Source organism: Prosopis cineraria, unplaced genomic scaffold (assembly GCF_029017545.1).
Source record: "Prosopis cineraria cultivar Desert tree isolate PC_DT_omini unplaced genomic scaffold, ASM2901754v1 PC13, whole genome shotgun sequence".
In the NCBI taxonomy this organism is placed as follows: Eukaryota; Viridiplantae; Streptophyta; class Magnoliopsida; order Fabales; family Fabaceae; genus Prosopis; species Prosopis cineraria.
In genome coordinates, this window is record NW_026555344.1 from 5,943,758 (window position 1) to 5,960,628 (window position 16,871).

The 16,871-nt window shown below is 34.1% G+C and overlaps 2 protein-coding genes and 1 long non-coding RNA gene across 4 annotated transcripts; 1 reads left to right on the plus strand and 2 right to left on the minus strand.

The window, feature by feature from the left end:
* Positions 1-961: 961 nt before the first annotated feature.
* On the minus strand, positions 962-6,081 carry LOC129291694 (uncharacterized). 2 transcript variants are annotated; one of them, XM_054929176.1, is made up of 6 exons: positions 5,306-6,079; positions 2,574-2,626; positions 2,327-2,414; positions 1,982-2,080; positions 1,540-1,664; positions 962-1,288 (listed from the first exon to the last, which is right to left on the minus strand). In XM_054929176.1, exons 1-6 carry the CDS (start codon positions 6,008-6,010, stop codon positions 1,252-1,254), a joined length of 1,107 nt encoding a protein of 368 aa, XP_054785151.1. In that variant the 5' UTR covers positions 6,011-6,079; the 3' UTR covers positions 962-1,251. The 2 variants fall into 2 exon arrangements, with proteins under 2 accessions (XP_054785151.1, XP_054785152.1); XM_054929177.1 differs by lacking the exon at positions 962-1,288 and having other exon boundaries at positions 1,567-1,705; positions 5,306-6,081.
* On the plus strand, positions 1,389-10,471 carry LOC129291695 (uncharacterized). Its single transcript, XR_008588746.1, has 3 exons — positions 1,389-1,679; positions 3,422-3,549; positions 10,251-10,471. It is a non-coding gene; the product is annotated as an uncharacterized LOC129291695 (long non-coding RNA).
* On the minus strand, positions 6,616-13,859 carry LOC129291692 (beta-galactosidase 1-like). Its single transcript, XM_054929174.1, has 19 exons — positions 13,510-13,859; positions 13,314-13,409; positions 13,101-13,213; positions 12,932-12,998; positions 12,728-12,820; positions 12,427-12,570; positions 11,818-11,906; positions 11,418-11,523; positions 11,242-11,329; positions 10,523-10,641; positions 10,231-10,395; positions 9,758-9,936; positions 9,552-9,661; positions 9,275-9,384; positions 8,996-9,106; positions 8,811-8,921; positions 8,241-8,446; positions 7,812-8,148; positions 6,616-7,293 (listed from the first exon to the last, which is right to left on the minus strand). The coding sequence occupies exons 1-19, from the start codon at positions 13,690-13,692 to the stop codon at positions 7,183-7,185; spliced, it is 2,538 nt and encodes an 845-aa protein (XP_054785149.1). The 5' UTR covers positions 13,693-13,859; the 3' UTR covers positions 6,616-7,182.
* Positions 13,860-16,871: the final 3,012 nt, after the last annotated feature.

A 16,871-nucleotide genomic window follows, 5' to 3' on the forward strand; every position in this document is an offset into this window, starting at 1 on the left:
TATACTATCCAGAGTATATTGGATTAAACTTTTAATGTTAAATTTAAACCATCCACATCAAATATGGACAACAAGATTGGCGAACAAATTTATTAAATTTATCATTTTTTATAATTATATTTTAATAAATATAAAATAAAATTAAAACATAAACATTTAATCTAGATTGAGAGGTAGGAGGAGGGAAGAGTGAGAGGAGGAAAGCTAAGTCTAAATTAATAATAGTATACCTTTTTTAAGAATTCGTGAGTCCAAAAATTGAGACATTGCATTCTTGACAAAATTAAACAATTCTTTTTTTATACAAAAATTGAATAATTTTTTTAAAAGAAAATATTTTTTAAAAGTATACTGATTAAATTTTTAAAAGGAAAGACTTTTTTTAAATTATATTATTTTAATTAAATTTAGTATTTTTTTGTTTTTTGGGTGTGAAAATTAAAAACTACACAACTTTATTCAAAAAAACAATGCTTTTGTAACTTGGACAGCACCTTATATTAATTTTAAAGCTTACAAATTTTACATGCAGCGTCTCATTTTAAGAAACATGTTTCTGAAGCCACAGGAACAACGCACCACTTATGCAAAAACTCCCTCCTCTCTTTATTAGCCCCTCTAGACCTCTTCGAAAGAAATAATTGTGAGAATTAACCCATAATAATTCAGAGTCAACCGTGGCATCATAATGATTGAGAAAACTAGCCCATAACTCACAGAATCGTGAGATCATAAGAGTTGATGATTTAAAATTTTCATTTGTATGTTATAACCAGTGAAGCTTATCTCTCAAACTTAAGCACGAGACCCTCTTCTAGTGATATGCAAAAATGTGATTTTGTATGAATTTTGGTTTCAATCTAAAAGGTGGATTAGTTCCAATGCATCCACATAACTGATTGCGGACTACATATGAGACAAGGAAATGAAATCTCTAAGGTACACAGTCACAGGCTCAGAATTGTTCAGCAGAAATATAAACACAAACTTATATATTAACCCCTTTCACGGTATATCATATTTTGCATCCCTTAAAACAAAAAATTTAGTAGCCATAAAATACCTTTCTACCAAGCAACACCCAAAAAAACTAAATGATATTTTATGTACAAGCACTCCGTAGGAAAAACCAAAATGGCACAGGCAGAGATAAGAAAAGAAAAACAGAGCATTCCTGTGACAGTACTAGATTATAAATATTGAATTTACATACTACACTAGCTCTTGTTAGTTAATGAACTAGCACAGCTATCAGTTTGAGCATACTCTTGATTTCCCATTTTTTCGCCTGCACAAAGAACATAATAATAAATGTTTATTAGTCAGAAACAAGCCAACACCAAAGGTTTTTTTAGGAATCTATCATTTGATATCCAATAAAAATATACTAAATGAAGGTTTTTTTTTTTTTTACAACACAACAATACATGATTTAGTCTTTCAAAAAGTTCGTTTATGTATTATTTGCAATTGGAGAATTTAATAACGAACTATAGAAGTGAAATCTTGAGGAGGAAAAATGAACTAAATGGAACTAACCAAAATAAATCTTTCTTTTCTCGTGCTAGTAATTCCTCAAACGAAATGTCGGCAAATTCATCCTCTGTGGCCTCCTTCTGCTCAGAGGCTTTGGCTTTCTCCATACAAGCTCCAATTTCCAGCATCTTCAAGTAGAAATGGTAAGTGTGAGATTTCTTCTACTTTACTACAAAAAAATGTGAGATTTCTTAAAAGAATAGAAGCAAACAAAAGCACAAGATCTTTCATAATAAACCCTTTGAGCTGGTAGTCTGTCATTCAATTTAATGATAGGGTCAAATTCCTCTCCTTTCTTGAGAAATGACTTAATTAGAAGATTTCTCTTGAAACCAAAAAAGTGCCCTAAAATAAATGATATCATCAACATATTTTTGCTAAAAAACAAAGGGAATGCTGGGAGGGAAGACTATACAGATCTTCTAAAAGTAAAAACAAAGCTTACCTTCTTGTAAGCTGGGGAGAGTTTAAGCTGCTGTTGAAGCCAATTGTAAACAGTTGCATCCTCCTCCAATCGCTTCTGTTCCAATTCCAGCTTGTATATCTGGAACGTTAAAGAATCAGTTACTCAATGTTTGTGACTGCATGATTGAGGCCAAAGTTTTCCTTGAGACCTCTAGCTGTCTTACTAATCAAATTGGATCTTTCAGTCATACAATCATATATTTGACACAAAGTAGTGGGACTATGACTGAGGCCCACAGCTTATCACACAAAGTAGCAAGACTAGATAAACAAGATCTAAATTTCCTCTTTTCTCTAGAGCAGAGAATCCAGATTCTTAACCAACCTGTCGACGAAAGCGGTCAAAGGAGGATTTATCTGCCTTAAATAGTAAAGCCTTTGTTATTACAAATTTTCGTTGGATCACATCAGCCCTGAGTAAAAGAGCATGAAAGCATAAGAATGACAGGAGACATATAACTAGGAAGAAATTCACATGATATCAAATTAGTTTCCGAGAGAACAATGAAACAAACAAAAAAGAAACTCCTTGAAGTAGATGCTTTAGAATAAATATGGAGTTCTGGACATACTTGTGCTGTAGCACATTCCTTGCTTCAACCAAACTATTAGCAAACTTTACCACCTGCATTGTGGAAGAGCAGGGTTATAAATTTTAGATGCTTGTATTGATAAATTGAACGAACATCTCATTTTAAAAAATATGTTCCAGAAGTTGCAAGTACCATGAAAAAGAAAAGGTATGGTTATTAGAGCTGATTTCGTTTGTGAAATAGAATGAAATGAAAAAAGGAATGGAATGAAAAAAGCGACTTTTTAAATGTGAAATATCATATGTCCCTGGATAAAAATTAATAATAAAAAGAAATAGTTGTTATTAAGTCATGATTTTAGGAATATAGCAGGTATTTCACATTTTGATTATTGTGCAATGGAAACAAATTCTTTTTCCTTCAGTCTAATCAAACAAGGCCTGAAATAAGAACAACCTCACATGAAAGAAATTTTACATCATTCTCACATATCAAATCCATAACAGTATTGTACTTTTCATTCAGAAGAAAATGATCCTAGATCTTTCTTGTGTGCTCTTTCTTATTTTATTTTTTGTTTCAAATCAACTCATCAAGATTCATCATCAAATATACAATTTATAGCAAACCAAAGCGTTCATTTCTTAAAATCCATACAACGCAAGAAAGCCCACTTAGTACCAATTAAATGGTTCTTTTAAATTGAGCTAAGAAACAGCCATCTGCCTTTGAACAATGTCTAATACATACTTGGCTAATTTTGCTCCTTACCGGAACCAACTTTCAGTACTCAAGTCCAATGCTCTGATGGAAAGATATGTTGAGCAACTAAAGACACTCTGACCTAAAAAATCACATATACTCACAGAATTTTTGCCTCATCATAGGCACCAACTTGTGGTACTCAATTAGAATGCAAGTCAATATTCTGATAGAAACATGCTGATACCAAAATCTGACAATGGACGAAGGAGCTGAGTATGAACTTCTTTTGCTACTATATTGCTCATCCAAGGTGAGTCATCATAATCCTCAAATTACTAGCAAATATACAAAGTATAAATTTGATTAGAAAACCTTATGGCTTTCATCCATTACAAATTACCAAATGATAAGGCTTCTGATCTACTTTCAGCACACTTCACACCCTGAGCACAGAATCTCACAAAAATTTTAGCACATTTCATGCATATGCCTTCACTCACACTAGTACCTATTACATGAAACTAGTGTTTGTTTATTTTCTTCATAGCAAATCTTTCATGGGACATCAAACATCCAAAAGTTTTCCTCTCCATCACCTACGTACCTCAATCTACTAGAGAAAGAGCATGTTTTAATGTTATAGTTCAAGAAAGACGTTGAGACTTGCGAGTTCTATTTGCAAATCCATGTAGTCATTTGGTAAATCTATTTCTCCCTTTACTTATGAGACTTAAGATGGGCATTGTTACCACTTACTGGTCATGCATATTGTTTCTCTATTCAATTGCATTATGTTCACCCTATGCACGCCAATATCCTGACCATGCATTATCCAATACTACCAACCAAACATAAAGAAAGCACCCAATTGACCTAGCACAAGTATGTCTCCCTATAAGAACTAGTTCCAATTGTGCCACAACAAACAAAGCAGCAAAGTTACGTATTCCTTGCGAGTTGTGACTAATCTACATAACTGCATCTATCAAATACATCCATCTAGCACAGAAATATCACTTCCTAACGTGAAATGGAAGCCTAATTATATGCAACGTGGCTGCTCTCCACTTTCATAGACTACAAGGAGCATGCTTTTCAAAGAAAAGCAGCCGAACCCCTGAAGTTTAATCTTATGGATCACTTGCCCCATAATATTAGCATAAAATTCCCCGAAAAAAGAATTATCTCTCTCTCATTTCCTATCAGAAACTAGTCCATTTAAATTTAGTAACTTTCGGAATGGAGATTGTTACTGGCCAGTGCACTACATCTACCTCAACTTCAATCAACAATTAAAACATAAAAACAACCAACATACTAAGCCTGATGTCTGAATACAGTATTTATGCTTTTCTTTTTGTTTGGTGATTAGTTATGCTTGTGTCTACTATTATCAGAAATGTTACCTACAATCTTTCTCTTCCCGATCAAAGAATTAGACGTGGCATATACACATATATTGGTAAGAATGTACAAAGTAAGCACATGAAAATAAGAAACATAAATGCTCAAAAGTGGCCAAATAATTGCAAAGACAGAAGGTGAAAAAAAAAATTATTTCCACAGACCAAACTAGATTGATATATCCTGTTGTATTATATCATAGGCAGGGTAACGTAGCAGACAAAACAATAAGCTTTAGCAGAGAATAAATTTCAATAACTATATTGCAACCTACAACGTATCTGATACGGCAATAACTCAAGAGTATGAAACAAAGAGTCACAAGTACTGACACAAATATGATATGACTAAAGGGAAAGAGTGTAAATTAGACAGGAGTTAGTTAGGTGTTGGCTGTAATTCACCAACGGCTTTGTGAATAAAAGGAATTACAACTGAGAGGGAAGGAAAGTTTTGATCGGTAATGAAGATATTCTGTTTCCAGTTCTCTCTCTCTTTCATCTGTCTCTCTTATCATACCACAACACGAGACGGAACAAACTATATAATGGTTGGAATACAATTTGAGATTCGTCCATATCTAATGTGAGTATTGGATTCTTATCAGACATAACATATAAGGAAAACAGAAAAGCAATAACAGGGTGCAAGCTGGGAAAAACCTGAGCCAGTGTCAATTTCTTCGATTGGTGGCATTTCACGAGCTCATCATACTGATGTTTGATCCTTCTCTGCATAGCGCTACTAGAAGAGGTAAACGGGTATAAAAAGATGGGTTCTTTCCTGAGCTCCATATCCGAACCCGTATTTGCTCTTTCCTCTCCTTTGTCATGTTCAGAACTATCTACAGCTAGCGAATTTATTTTCTTCTTCTTTGCCCCCCTCCTCCTCCTCCGATTCTTCCCTCTTTGCTCTTCCGAGGTATCATCAGCCCCCGCATTCAGACCCGAAGAGGTCGAATTCAGTTCCTTGAAATCACAACTTTTATCATCGAACAAGCTGGCCCATTTCGCCGAATCAGACGGTAATACCTCGAGCAAAAGCGAATGGGTCAAAGGGATCGGGTCATTATCATTGGCGTGATGAAGTTTAACTTCATCAGCACATTCTGATAGGGAATGCTTCACTGTCGTCGGTCCATGACTTTTAGGATTCCGGGTTTTCTCTGGTTGCAGCTGCTCTGTTTTTGATGGCTTTTTAAAAACAGAGAATGAAATGACGATGAGAGAAAGAGCAACGAAGAAGATGAGAAAAGCGAACGAAAAAATTTCCGGATCTTGCATCTGAGGTTGAAAGTGGAGTGACAATGAGTTAAAATGGAGGAGATGGAGTGTGTAGGAAGGCAAAGTAGCCACGGAGGCGCGCATTTACAGAGAAAGCAGAGTGATAGAAAAAATGTGCGCCCGGGCAGGCAAGTTGTTTTGATATCTTACATCATATGGTCTCTTGGGTTTGATAAAATTGACGAAAGGCTATTTTATTTAGATGAAACTAAATTAAATTAAATTAAATTAAATTAAAAAGACTGCGGATAAACAATAAATAAATAATTTTGGTTACTGAATGACATGCCCAATGTGATTTTCAAAAAATAAAATAAAATAAAATAAAAAACAAGAATAACAGCTTTAATCAACTACACTATCTGGAAGGCATAAAAAATGCGATTTATTATTTAGACTTAGTGCAATGACCCGTGCCAGTATTTAATATATTCATTGAAAAATATCTTTAAAATTTCTTCTTTTTTGGGGATGAGACTTAAAAGAATCATATTTTGCACCAATGTGTATATTTTTTAAAAGAAAAATTTACTTTTGTACGACTATTCATATTTATTTGGATCCCAGTTAAATGTCTCGTTATTTTTAAGAAAACCAGGTCATAATTATATTAAGAAGTTCGATAATACATGTCTACAAAGGCTAAGCCAAAAATCAGAATCTCAATCTTAAAAACTCGACAGAAAGCTAACGAAATGAATAACCTACCACTGTACTATTACAGTGAGCATGAAACATCATGAACCAAAGACAAAGTTCAACAAAACCAAAAGACAAGGCATTAGAAAAGAGAAGCAAACATGGCTTTGACTTGCAATTTTTCTTGAGATGTTTCTTACAAGAATAGAGCAACTAAACAACCAGATCTCATGGAAGCTTCCAGGGGGGAAAAATAACAAAAATAGTACAGGAAGCAAGAGGCTTCACAAGATAACAAAAAAGGAGATTTTTTTGCACATGGATCCGATAGTATTGTTTCGATGATTATCCAGCAATAGTTCTTCACAGAGCTTCTTCACCTTCTGTATACCTAGAACAATATATACACGTCCACGTCCACAATCTCTAGAGGCCTTTAACCAGAGGGTGTGTTGTGTTTTACTGCAACTTCACCTAGGTAAAGCCAAAAACAATGCTTGTGGTGGTGATCTATATTTGTAGAATTGGTTGACCCAACAACGCTTAATTGAATCATTAAAAAAAAAAAAATTGTAATCTTGAACCATTGTCACGTTTGTTTTCTGATTTAAGGATGATCAGGAGCAAATGGCCTCCACTGAGAGTTTCTTCATCACATTTGGACATGGATCTCCTCCAAAGTTTTCAGGTGTCACAGTTACTTTGCACCAATTCTGCCCAACACAGTTCTGCAGCAACAATCTATATTTAACGCCGTGCCAACAGTGAATCAAGAAAATGAGACTAAAGAGATCATAATCTATGGACGACTTGAAAGGATTATTTTGTTAGATAGAAGTTCTTCAAGGGCCTTTACTTAATAACCTAAGCTTTTGTGCTAAAGTGGTATTTGACGAGATACAGAAGTATCTATGACTAAATAGCTTGGAATTCAATCCTTGCTGTCCTAATTTTCCACAAATCAACAAAAAAAATGTCACCCTACCTGTAGTATGCCCACGTTATGTCCACACTTCTAACCCCATAGACTAATATAAGAGATCATAAATGCATTTCATAGGCCTTTACGTCATAGGCCTAAACTTGAGTTGAATGATTCTAGACACATCCAACATTTCATTCACCAAAAGTTCCATGGAGAATGACCAATGATTATATCACATAAAAATAGACGAGCATTTTCAGAAGTTCCATGGAGAAGCAGAAGCAGAAGCAGAAGCAAATGAAAAAGGTAAAAAAGTAATACCCTTTCAAAGGCATCATATGACTTGTGAGCATGACATTTTCCTTCCTGAAAGCTTCCACAGGACCCTACTGGAGTACCAAAGCTAGCAAACTTGATTGAGGAGATTTTCTGCCCAGGGCCACATGATAAATGTACTTTCGGTCTCAAAGGTCTGCTGACCTTGCCAGATGCTTGCATCCGATAACTTCTTAGATTTGGCTGCCATTCATAAATATCAGCACAAACACTGTCTATTTCCCGTCTAACCAAAGCAATGCCACTTGGATCTCCAACCAATTCCTCAAACACAACCAGTAAATTTCCAACTGGCTTCAACCATGATCGAGGGACATGATACCTGAAACCATCAGCCAATATCCAATGTGATAATAGTTCCTCACCAGCATTAGACAACCAATACATGATACCAACTAGTAATTTATTTCTCACCATCTTTGAGAGGCCTCGCCACAGTTACTTCCACATTTCTTCTCATTATAAGTTCCTGCATAGTTACAGGAATCACAAGTACCTGATGCTTTATAAGCAGGCCAGTAGCGACCGAGACTCTGCCCGTTTATCCATACTTGACCTTTGCCCATGCTGCTCAAGTCTAAAGCCAATGGTGCAGTTCCAGCTGGGGCATCAAAAGTAGTCTACAAGCATGTAAAAGTGGAGTTAATGGATAGAAGGATGTTAAGGCCTGCCATTTCCATAACTTTAGTCCAGAAGGTTGCCATTTTTGGCTTGCCATGTCAACCTACTTTTACATGGCCAACATTTCTTTTAATAAAGCCACACATTCACTGGAAAGTAAAAATATTTTTCTGTAGAAGTCCAGATAGAATTCACAAATGGGAAGGCTAAGGTGCACATGCAAGTGAGATCCAAACAATTTTTTTTCTATTTCAACAATGAACATCGTTCTGCTACTAGCAGTAATAATAACGATAGCACAAAGAGACTATTAAGAAATGCTGGATGCAATTAAAGTTCTTGAGCAAAGTGTAAACCACTCACTTTGTACCAAGTCAATGGCTGCTTTTGTGAAACTAAATACCCCTGTATCCACTCAACTGAAGAACTTCCACTAAGAGAATGAATACTCAAGGCTTCACCTTTTAGACCAATCTGGAGGAAACGTGCATTTGAATGAAATTTCAAGAAATAAGGGAAGGTAGCGTAACAAATGTTTGAGGAAGAACCTTGTAAGACCATTTCTGCCACGATAAGTCCCTTCTCCCCTCATTGAGACCATTCAGTGTAACAGGGCCAAGAACACCAGCATTCCATGTTTCAAAATGTGGACCAACATTCTGCATGTCAACGTAATGGCAACAGCAGAGAGAGTCATAGTAACCCACAATTTATGTTTCTGAAAAATCAGACTGGTCTAGAAGTGCAGAAGTGCATCTGACAATATCTTTTGATTGGTGTGTGTGTGTGTGGAGTAAGAGCATGTGAGACAGAGGGAGGAGGCAAACCGGGAGACCAACTGCAACACTTAGGAGGGAGATTTTGTTAATACCAGCTCTCAGCTTCACACTCTCACTGAATGTTATTTTTGGAAAATCTAAGCTTCCATAGACAGTTCCTGATCAAAAGAATGAGAATAAACTTTACAATGTGAATAAAATCAAGCTATCATCTCATTTTTAGCTTCCAATGCAAGGGTTGGAATAATCATTGCATCACTGGATTGTTCTTAGAAGTTGGCTTAAGTGCTATTGTAATATTGTAAATCAGCACTGTGCTGCAAACCTGATAGCTGACCATTGATAAAGACATGTAAAGCATGCCCAGCGGATAAGATTGTAAGAACAGGGTCCTTTCCGTTGCTCAAAAATTCTTCACTGGGATCAATCACAACACTGGAAAGGGAGAGAAGAAATAAGCTACGAATAGTGTGTTCTAACAAAATGTTGAGTGAGAGAGAGAAAGCAGAACGTAGAATTATAAGTACTCACTCTGTGGAATACCATAAGTAGTCTGAGACATCTCTTGTTGTATTTATCTGCTCCAACAGGCCTGTCATGGTAAAGGAACTATCATAAGTTGAGGCTGTATCTTCATTGAATGAATCCCAAGAGAGTCCTTCATGAATTGGAACACTAGTCATCTTCATTTGTGCACTCTGCGCTCCAACCTGTACAGATATTGATTATTCATTTCTGAAATCCACAGCGTAAAATTTGCTGAAGACACTCATTTTCTTTATTCTAAGCAAAAGTTAAGAACTTGCAAATAGAAATTAGAAACCAAATATTAATTATTCCTTCCCTTTCGCGCATGTCTACTTCTATGAAATAAGCAAGTCAATCTTGTAAACAGAACTATAGCTGAATATAATCATCAACCATCAACAGAAAATTATTCAGTCCTCTCATATTCACATATACTTAATTAACCCAAATAATATCTTAAACTTCTTTTTCTCTACCCTTGCTGTGTTGAAAGCAGTGTGCTTGCAGTCAGGAAGAATGCTTATAGACCACGGAGGCAAGTTGTAATGCCTATCTCCAAAGGCCACTGTTGCAGTAGATCTTGAATCATGGTTTGCAAGGAATGCAGCACAAGCTCCCGATTCTGATTTGAAGACATGAGCCTGGACATGGATATGAGAAGTTAGAAATTTAGTTCAGTCATAAATCATATTAAATTTCAGGCAAAAAAAAAAAAAAGCATATTAAATGGGTTTGATAATTCTCAGGAAACTGAATCAAGCTAGATACCTCTTGAGAGTTTCCAATCTTTGTTACAATAGGATCTCCAGATATTAAAGCAGGTTCACATAGTTTTATTGCTCTGTGTAAATCCTTCAGATGGCCCCACTTTGGCTGCCTGAGCAGTCCTTTTTATAGGAAGAAATTATAGAACTCAAGTTCAGGCAGGGAGTTAAAATAAGCGAGTCATCTAGTATGTCACTTTTACTCAGGTGCATATTTATGCATATTATGTGCACTGGATTACTTTACTGTCACGTCATATCGCAATTGGTTGGCTTATCTATATCATTCTGGCAACAATGACATTTAGGAGAAAAACATTCATATAAATCCAAAGAATGACATTTATGAAGTTCTACACCATAAAATTTTCTCTTCTAAATATGAGGAAAAGTAAATGTTAAGTACTAATAGTTTGTGTAGATCTTTATAAAATTTAAAGACTCAAAACTCAGAGGATCCAGTCATATGTAAAAGGTACAGAACACAAATTATTCTAAAAAATGACAAGATGAAAAAGTGATTCAAAATGCATTCGGCTAAATTGAAGTAACAGTAGTGAAATGTTTGATATGGCTTCAACAGGTGACAGTGGAGATTGCACCAATCTCTTCTAAATAGAAATCAGAAGTGTTTATTTAAAGAGCGCTTATGAGACCTCACCATCAAAGGGGGAAAAAAAGTGCTCATGAGTCATGCAAGGGTTCAGAATACTTTATGAATACCATATTCATCAAGAGGCGCATCATAGTCGTAGCTTGTAGCAATGAATGGACCCCCAGCAGTTCGACCAAAATTTGTTCCCCCATGATACTGGAACAAAAAAAAAAAGCAAATGAACTTAGTCTCGTTATTTAACAAAATAAGTCCACATATTAAATTTGACAAATAATGAAGTTACCATGTAATAATTAACAAAAGATCCCCCTTTCTGCATAAACCTTGCAACTGAAAATGCCATGTCTTCAGCAGGCCGGTGAGGAACTGGACCTCCAAACTCAGTAAACCTTCAAGCATAGCCAAGTAATACAGGCAATGAACAGGTCAGGTGATAACTCATGTTCGTATATTTCTTGTTGTCAAGGAAACTTTTTCCCCCTCTTTTTGGACAAATACCACAAAAAGTAAAAAAACATAGCACAAGTAACATACAGGCAATGGAATTTCTTGTTTATCCACACCTACACATGCACACTGCTCAAGAATGTGGGGCATCAACCCCACTCTCACTCTCTCAGTAAGTTTTTAAGGCAACTTGAGAAGTAAATAACAAGGTGACAGACAAAAAATACATATTATACCAGCCAGTCCAAGCTTCTGTCCACATCTTTGGTTTGTAGTCCTTATTTGGAGAGAAATAATCACAATAGAAGCCATTGCATGTGTTAATCTGTCAAAATTCATATTGAAATTAGGAGCCAAAAACTCAAACATGCAAAGGACTATATCAATGAGGAAAGCATATGAAGCCTCAAGTATAATTCTCAAAGGGAGACAATACAAACCAAACTATGCAAAAGTTGCTCGCATGCAAATAATGCCTTCAGGCCTCAGTATCTATATCCAAAAGGGTAAAGTAGCCCACCCCCCACCCAAAAAAAAAAAAAAAAGCTCTCCCTTCTACTAGCTGAGTGTCATTTTTTTAAACTGTTACAATAAATAAGCATCATGCAGGGTAATGTGACTCTCATGGCAACACCCATTAGCCAGAGATGATAATGGAAAGAGTATTGAAAGGATAAACCATAAGCTAAGCTCAGCCAGTAAAATGAGGAATAATCATTTATTTACTCCAAGACTGACATGGATTCAACATACTGTCTATTAATCAAGAGGTTAAAAAAAACTTAGAGAACGTTTGGGCCATACGTAAATATGTGTTTGGAATGACACACTTCAGTGGAACTTACAACAGGATCAGGAGCATCATCTTGCTTGCACATGACCCAAGGAACCCCTGTACCAAGTCCTACAGCCATATCCGCTGCCCACTGAGTGTAGGCTTTACCGGGTGAGCCAATTTCATATTCCACGGGTCCGTATTCATTTTCAATCTGTACAGAGTGTTAGAAAAGAATTAACCTGTGTGTCAATCCCTTCTAGTCAAGAAAGTTTTTTTAATGAACAAATAACTAGAATCAGCAAGAAAATATACAGCAAGTGAAGCCAGCGATGGAATGAAGTAAAAGGCAAAGGAAGCATTGAGTCTACCTGGGATAGAACTATTGGACCACCCTGAGACTCAAATAACTTCTCGGCTTTCATCATATCAACGATCTTAGTTGTAAACCTTTGCATTTGGAACTTCATTAAGGAAATACAAAATATAAATAATCAGAACGTAAGACATAGGGAATAGGAAAAGGTTTAGATACTAAGTTCTTTTCCAAAATACAAGGATGCAAGTTATTTCACCTTGAAAGGCTCATTGTCAGTTCGAAAGCTGATACCTGGAATGTACTTCAGCCAAACAGGGAAACCCCTACAAATGGATCAGCAAAAATGTTGTGATATTTCTAGTTTCCCTCATGAACGGAAGTTTTTTTTGTCAAAAAAAATAAAATAAAAAGTGTCTTTTTAATACCCGAAGTTCCACTCAGCACAGACATAAGGGCCAATTCTCAGATGAACATAGAGGCCTGCCTGCTGCACCAACTTAATGAACTTCACTAGATCATAGTTCCCCTCAAAATAATACTACAGACAATGGGGAAAAAATTGATTAGCTCTCGCTATTAATGGACGACTATGCACCATTTAACATGGCCAGCAAAGGTAGCTGGGAAGTACTCATTACTTTGCCAGGCTGAGTTTCATGCCCATTCCAGAAAACGTAAGTCTGAATTACATCCAATCCTCCTTCTTTAGCCTTCTGAATGAGATCTGGCCACATCTGACACAACCAAAGATTCCGAGTAAGGAAATGCAAATCAAAACAGAAATGGAACGTCAGCAATCTGTGAGACCCATGAAGCACATTTTAGAGTAGATACCTCAGGAGCACTTCTCGGGTAATGAATGGATCCAGAGATGAGGATCCTTCTCTGGCCATTAATGGTAATAGCTGTATGGTCGTAAGATACAGAGGCTCTCACAGAACCCAATAATGAACATGGAAGCAGCACCAGGACAACAAGAACATTACACATTATGAGCTTGAAGAAGCCCATGGCCATGAATACTATCTACTGACTTTGGTCCTCAGCTTGGTGAAGTAATAATGACTTCCTTCTGTTCAAGATATCCTCAACCCTGACACTTTATTCCATGCTTCTTACTCCCGTTTTCCCCCAATTTTCTTCCCCTTTTCTTCCACTGAATGATTGAAGAGTGGAAGAAAGATGGAGTCTCAAAGGGAGCAAAAGAGTGCATTTTTAATTTGACGTTACTTAATTATTTAATTAATTAACTGACGGAATTTTGGCCTGGGATGCAAAGATGAAGGCGCTTTGCATCTGCTTTTAAGCACTGAGCAGTGCGGCTGTGTTGGCATGGGGAGGGTTCGGGGGGACCCACTTTTGTGGGGCTTTGGGACCCACACCTTGTCTTGCTCCGAATGTCTATATTGTGAATTTATGATATTATATAATTATAAATGAAAAAAACTGTATACTTGTATATTTAAGTTATTCATTTTTACTTAACTTGAGACATGTGTATTTTATATACTATTTATTTTATAATAAATTATTTTTATTAATATTATTTTATTATTAATTAAATAAAAACATATTAAATATATAAGATTAAATATCTATTTTTTTTTAAAGTATGCCTCCAATTAATTCTCATTTAAAGTATTTTAGGCTTTCGCAAGGGTTGGTCTAATAGAAGAGCTAGGACATTATAATATGGAGAATTGATATTTAAATTTTTTGAAAAAATATTTAAATTTAATGTCTAATCTAACCTAATTACTTTTAATGAGAAAAAAGCTGTAAGCAATTAAAAAGTATTTTAAGCCCTAACTTTTCAAAGCAAAGATATCAAGTAGATATCGAAATGCAGATGATTAGTAAAAATAATTTGGTTTTTTATTGGCAAAATGATAGAAAAAATATCTTAAAAAGATATAAATGATAATGAGATCTTGTGAAGTATAAAAATTTTTCTCAAGTCCTTTGTGATCTTTTGAACATTAATGCCTTTTGTAAAATGACTATAACGCCTTCAATTTAAAATAAAAAATAAATGAACAAGTGATTATTTGTAGTTGTTGAAAGAAAAATAGTCATTATTTAAATTAAAGTAGTCATAATTACAATACTTGAATTTTAGTTATTAAAAAATTTGCAGGGTAGAAATTATAATTATTTATTTCATTTTAGTGTTTATTAAAAAAAGTGATTATTACTTAAATTAAATTAATCATTGATATTTACTAACACTTGGACTTTGGTAATTTGTAGAGCAAAATTTGTCATTTGCTATTTCATTTTAATCATTATTATTAAAAAGTAATCATTACTTAAACTAAATAATTATTGATATTTTTAAATTGAGATCATTATAGTCATTTTATAAAAAAAATATTAATCTCATTGAGGTCCCAAAAAACTTAAAAAAAAAATGATTGCATGAAATATACATGTACCTTGATTTAATTAAAAATAAACATTTTAAATATGTATATACATTTTTCTGCTTTTAAATACTCCCTCTGTTCAAAAATATAAGTGATTTTTAACCAAATCTCACCCTTAATAAAGTAGTTACTTACTTTCTAACTAACCTTATTTTTTTATATTTACCCTCATTAAACACCCTACAATAAATATAAAATTATTATCAATAGGGGCACTTTTAAGAAAATACAATGATTATATCTCAAAAATTAAAAAATATTTTATATTTTTTAACATTTAATTTTTTAAAAAATATTTTATATTTTTTAACTACATCTGGAAACTTGTACATAGTGTTGTAATTAAAAATGAAATAAATCTAAAAATCAAGACATATAATAAAAGATAAAAGGCACTCTGTTTCTATCATGCGCAGAATCAATCCAGTCAATTGTAAACGCATAATGGACGAGAGGCAGGGGTGGGGGGAGAATCGAGACTTCGCATCTGATGATTTTAATAACATTTGGTATTTAAAAAAAAAAAGTCAAATATAGCTCAACAAAGATAACGCAATAGCATGATAAATGACAGAGATATGATCACATCACAATAGTTTCCTCCAATAATAAAAGAGATTCAGTGAAAAGAATTAAAAAAAAAATGTCCTCTTGTTCTTATTTATTTTCTCTCCTTAATAATCAAATCCTCGTTCAGTCATGAATAAAATACTCTCTCCAAACCATAATAAAAATCATTTTTAAAAATTTTACTTTCTCCAAAACATGTGTTATATATATTTTTTCAATTACACACTTATTTTATTAAATAATTAAAAAGAGCATTTTGAATGTCATATTTGTTACATTCAAGAATACGATTTGAAGGATATAAAAAAATTTTAAAAAAATCAAGATTTTAATTGATCTTTTTTAAGCAATAACTTATATTGTGATATAAGGAGGAAATATCTCATTGAATTGGTTGAGGCATTAATTCAATCATTTACTGTTTTAAGTGATCAGATTAAGCATTGTCTGGGATAATATGACATTATCTCAAACACTAAAGGGAATCCACTGTTCATGATCAAGGAGTGTAAAGGAAGGAGAGGAAGTAAAGCCTGGTGGCGAGTAATTTATAAAAGAAAAGGAAAAAAAGCATAATAGTATTCTTGCAATGCAAGGTAAGCAAAAGTGAATGGCACAAATAATAGAGAAGCGAGTGAATCTGCAAGCTTGTTTGGAACAATATAATGTTTTTATTTATTTATTTATTATTTATCATTTTTGAACCTAAATAACACATTCGAAGTGAATGTCTGCAACAGTTTCATGATTGTACCGTGCAGGAGAAGCAAAATCCGTCTTCACAGACACAAAAAACAGATCAATAAGTCTGAACATCACGAAAGATGACCACGATTCTGATGTACCATTTTTTATTTATTCTGTATATAGGTCATCTTTTATATACAAAAAAAAAAGAATTGTTAATTTTTGTATAAGTGATTTTATGTAAAGAGAAGGATAATTAATTTATTACCTTCTTTTAATTTAATCATTTCATATTTTTTTATGAGTAAAGTAAAATGTTATAGATAAGAGAAAAATTATTTTTAAAAATAACCCACTTGATAAAAAAAAACTAGCAATTTTTTTTAAGACAACATCAATATTTAATTCTTTTCAAATCATAATATAAGGCATTAATCTAAAAAAATTAAATAAAAATTTAATCTTTTAAAATATTTTACATCTTTCTAATTATATTTCATTAAATATTGTATA

Coding starts and splice junctions, on each gene's coding strand:
- LOC129291692 (XM_054929174.1), bottom strand. CDS start 13,692: ATGGCCATGGGCTTCTTCAAGCTCATAATGTGTAATGTTCTTGTTGTC. Junction 9,662..9,757: donor TACTTATGGTATTCCACAGA/GTGAGTACTTAT, acceptor CTCCCTTTCCAG/TGTTGTGATTGATCCCAGTG. Junction 8,149..8,240: donor GGCGAGGCCTCTCAAAGATG/GTGAGAAATAAA, acceptor TGATGGTTTCAG/GTATCATGTCCCTCGATCAT.
- LOC129291694 (XM_054929176.1), bottom strand. CDS start 6,010: ATGCGCGCCTCCGTGGCTACTTTGCCTTCCTACACACTCCATCTCCTC. Junction 2,415..2,573: donor AGGAATGTGCTACAGCACAA/GTATGTCCAGAA, acceptor TCTTTTACTCAG/GGCTGATGTGATCCAACGAA. Junction 2,081..2,326: donor TTGACCGCTTTCGTCGACAG/GTTGGTTAAGAA, acceptor TTAACGTTCCAG/ATATACAAGCTGGAATTGGA.